Source organism: Fistularia commersonii, chromosome 4 (assembly GCF_037954325.1).
Source record: "Fistularia commersonii isolate RoL2024-O1a breed Wild chromosome 4, RoL_Fcom_v1.0, whole genome shotgun sequence".
Lineage (NCBI taxonomy): Eukaryota > Metazoa > Chordata > Actinopteri > Syngnathiformes > Fistulariidae > Fistularia > Fistularia commersonii.
In genome coordinates, this window is record NC_141287.1 from 7,426,359 (window position 1) to 7,430,617 (window position 4,259).

General features: G+C 48.4%; 1 protein-coding gene across 1 annotated transcript; it reads right to left on the reverse strand.

The window, feature by feature from the left end:
- Positions 1-1,615: 1,615 nt before the first annotated feature.
- kctd12.1 (potassium channel tetramerisation domain containing 12.1) lies at positions 1,616-2,949 on the reverse strand. The gene has a single exon (XM_086144538.1). It carries the CDS (start codon positions 2,901-2,903, stop codon positions 2,034-2,036), a length of 870 nt encoding a protein of 289 aa, XP_086000664.1. The 5' UTR covers positions 2,904-2,949; the 3' UTR covers positions 1,616-2,033.
- Between the last annotated feature and the right edge of the window lie 1,310 nt (positions 2,950-4,259).

Here is a 4,259-nt window from a genome sequence, read left to right on the forward strand (position 1 = left end):
AGATTCGGATTGATCCCGACAAAATCCCGATATCATTTAACTTCCTGAAAAATCTGATTTTCTCAGTCATTTTGATTGTTTTTTTCATCTTTCTTCTTACTTGATATCATTTTAGTCATTTGAGGCCGCACATATTAATCACTACCGCTCAACCTGCAGTTTTCAGCCGCAGGAGGAGAATCTATGAAGATTTCTGGTTCCAGGTACCTTTGAGTCATCCTGCAGGAAAAAGAAAAATCAGTCATGGTTAATTTTAGTTTGTGATTCTTATGTACCACCTTGCAGAAGCACATGATGTGCAGTCGCTGTCATTTAAGATGCTTCTGTCACGAGTGGTGAAATCTCTCCTGAGTCTGAACTCAAGAAAGCGAGAGGAAACGTTGAAGTACCACAAGGACCGAGAGACATCCAACCGCCACCATGAAGTCGCTTTAGATTTCATCGGTGTTGGTGGCTGCATGTTGCATTTTGCCCATTTTGGGAATGTTGACAGATAATCCAGTTGAAATAAGTACAGATATTTCCTTTTGCACCATCAATGGTTACGTTTATGACCGTCTGACATTTGAAAATCTGCCGACAAATTGCAAATACTGTGTTCAGACGCCGACTCTTTTGGACGAAAGGCATAAATTCTGCAGTTGTGCTTTTGTTCACAGTATGCCTTTCCAACCTGGCAGTGGACCGAGCAGTAAAGAAGTTAAGGACGAATTCCAAGCGAGAGACGTCAATTATTTCAGTGCAGAGCTCTGGCATAAAGAAGTAGACGCTTTTCTCCTCTGTGATTTATTCATATGTAATGAACTTCGGGTTGCCTCGCAGTGATGATAGCCGTAAATATTTAAGAACAAGACAAAGCGGCCCCTGTCATTAGGGCATGATCTATCCAGAGTTTGATCCAGAGTTCATGTAAAATTCCCCAACATTTTCAACAAAACTGTATGATAGCTCAAATGTGACTCCCAATTCTGGGACGTCCCCAGACTCCCACGGTGACCTTCCTGCCTCTGGACTATCAGCCGCTGATGTTGTATGATCCCAAACAGTCCTGAATGTATGTCAGGGTCTTTCATGTCTGTTTTGAATTAAATGAATAATTCAAATCTGACTGGTCTCTCGGCGGTCAAATAATGGTGCGCCCCGAACAGAGAGCCGCCAATCAAGTCTGTAGCGGGGAGTCACTTGGAGACCAGACCTCCTCTCTGTAAGCAGCTGGACTCTTTCCTACATGAAGTCATCAGGGTATCGCGTCTGCACAGCTGCATAATTTGCATCCGAAACGACACGCCGACGATTTTTGCGCGACAAAGACGATCGTCTCGCGCCGAAACCCTAACGAAGACGGTGACGGAAAATAAACAAAATGGCAGTTTAGACGTGCGATGTGAGATGAAGCGCATGAGACAGGAGGTGCCCGGTGTATTTGGGTGCACCGGTGTGACAGATGCAGAGCCGGCAGCCTTAATGCCACCGCGGCCTGATGTGATTGCAGGAGGCACAGCTCTCCCAAGCTGCCACTTCCGCTCCCTGTCCCAGAGTTTAAAAAGGTGACGACTGACCCCCGTGTCGATCGGATGAACTCCAAGGAGGCTTGAGAATTAAACACCGCAGAAGATTTTCTTTTTTTTTTTTTATTATCATTATTTCATCTCAACAACTTCAACAAGTACAGCTCGACCGACAAGCACATACACTTACAATCATGTCAGTGACAGAACTGCTATGTGGATACAAAAAGGGGACAAAGCAGAGAAGGCTAAAGGTCGCATGACACCGAATACTCGATCGACATCCCGGAGACCGATGTGAGAAAAAACTGCCATGCAGCGCTATGAAATAGACATTTTTGAATATTTGTTAGAGGTTGTGGTCGCTTCGAACATTCAGACTGCGTTATCCTCTCCTGGAAGGGATCTCCTGCTCACCGAGGCTCATCGTTCAAGCACATGAAAGTGTTAGAATACTCTCAGAGACATTCCCCTCTAGATAGACAAATCGTTTGATTGGAAAAAAAAAACAAACAAACTTGGGAGTTATTCCCGGCAGAAGACGTACTCGGTGTAGCTGGTCCAGATTTTGTCCTCGTTGGGATCGTTGCTGGTGTACGCGCATGTGCCCGTGGAGCTGCAGGCCACCATGTGGAAACCCACCTCTATGAGCTTGTCAAACGCCTGCTCCAGGAAATTATACTTCAGGTAGTACCGGGAGGTGTATCTCTCCGGTGGCCGGTCGGGGTCCCTGCTTTCGTTTAACGTGTCTCCGAACACCTCTTTGGCCAGCGACGTCTTCCCGCACACCGTGATGCGCGCCACTCGCCTGAATTTGGCGTCGGTCTGGATGTCCCTGCCGATGGTGTACGAGCCGCGGTATCCTATCGTGATGTAGCCCGTCTTCCTGGAGTCCAGGGACGGGGAGCGCACGGCGGGCCCGCCGGCGGACACCGCGCGTAAAGTGTCCGGGGCGCCGGCGGAGGCGCACTGCTGCGCAGCCTCCTCCGCGTCGCTCTGGCTGATCTCCTCGCTGATGGAGTTCTCCTTGCTCATCTGAGGGATGAGGCGCTTGGCGAGGTCCCGCAGCTGGAAAAAGTCAGCCTCCCTCTGCAGCCGGCTCCTCTCCGGAAAGTAGTCCGGGAGCACCAGGTTCAGATCCCGCAGGTAATCGAGGATGTAGCGGAACAAGAAGCCGTCCCGGTCCAGGAAGAAGCGTCCCTTGGTGTCTCTCGCCAGCTCCCTGGGAGACTTCTTGCTGAACATGTTCCACAGCAGCGAGTCCGGCACGGCGATCAGGGTCTTGTGCCTGGTCACGTAAACCTGGCCGCCGACGTTCAGCTCGATGATCTCGGAGAAGGCAGAGCCCGCGGCTCCGCACTTGGACGCGTCGCGTTCCGTGTCGGCCAGTGCCATCTTCTCCGAGGAGACAGAGCGGCGAGAGCGCACAGCCGCGGCGTTTTTGAGGCGGGAGCGTGCGTGTGCGCGATCACGAAGGGGGGGGGGGGGAGGGGTGAAAGGGGTTGGACTGCTCGGGGAGTCTTAAAGTGGTTAAAATGTATAACCTTTCGGTTCCGTCTCTGATGGAGCGCCAACGTGTTTTTCTTCAGCATTTTTTTTTTCTGCTTCAATTATTGGTGTTGTTACTATGATCTGCATCTACACTTGCACTCTCCACTTTCTGCTGTGTGAATTGACATTTTCCCTACGGGGGTCGATGAATGGAATATTCTATTCCACTATCATTATTAGTTGTAATATTTATGTGAGATGGCTCGGTCATGTACAGAGGGTTGATAGTGAATATACTGGATGAAGGATGCTGGGGTTGGAACTGCCACGCAGAAGGTCCAGAGGAAGACCGAAGAGAAGATTTCTGGATGGAGCGAAAGAGGACACGAGAAGAGGATACAGAGAATGGGATCCGTTCGCTGCGACGACACCTGAAGGGAGTAGATGAAGGCAAAGAAGATTATCATTATTGTTTCTAATTCTTCTTCTTCTTTTGGCTTTTCCCTTCAGGGGTCGCCACAGCAAGTCAACTTTCTCCATCCAACCCTATTCTCCGTATCCTCCTCTCTCACACCAACTACCTTCATATCCTCTCTCACTACGTCCATAAATCTTCTCTTTGGTCTTCCTCGAGACCTCTTGCCTGGCAGCTCCAATTCCAATTATTGTTTCTAATTATTTATGTATTTTACTAAATTCTTGACTATTTCAGGTCAATAAATGACCCGCAGGCAACAACTTGTCAAGCCAGTTGGCAATATAGTGTCCAAAATGATAACGCCACTTCCAGATTTCTAGAAATGCAATAAAGAATTCAATTTCTCGTTGTTTTTAAGGTTCATTCAATCTTTCATCGTCAGCTATTTTATCCTGGACTTGGGTTCGCGGGGGATGCCGGAGCCTATCCCAGGTGTCAATCGAGCGAGAGTCGTCCTGGACCCAATAGTTGTATTTTTTAAAGTTATTGGTTTTTTTTCTCTGAAAACGGATTTAGTGATATTTATTGACAACATATTCCGTTTTTAAATGTGAAAAAATCAGCTCACAGTCGACTGCAGTCTCACTCTGGAAACCCCTGGCCCAGTTAAACAAATAGTGGCTCCTTTTAGGAGCAGAGGCCCGAGTTGAGGTAAAATGATAGTGTCGGGATATGGAAAGAGTGACACCCTTTGCAACTCGGATGGAAATGCAGCCGCACGCTTTCTCTCTCATCAGGTTTGGCCTCAGAACAAGAGCTCGCTTTCCGGCCAAAGGAAGGGG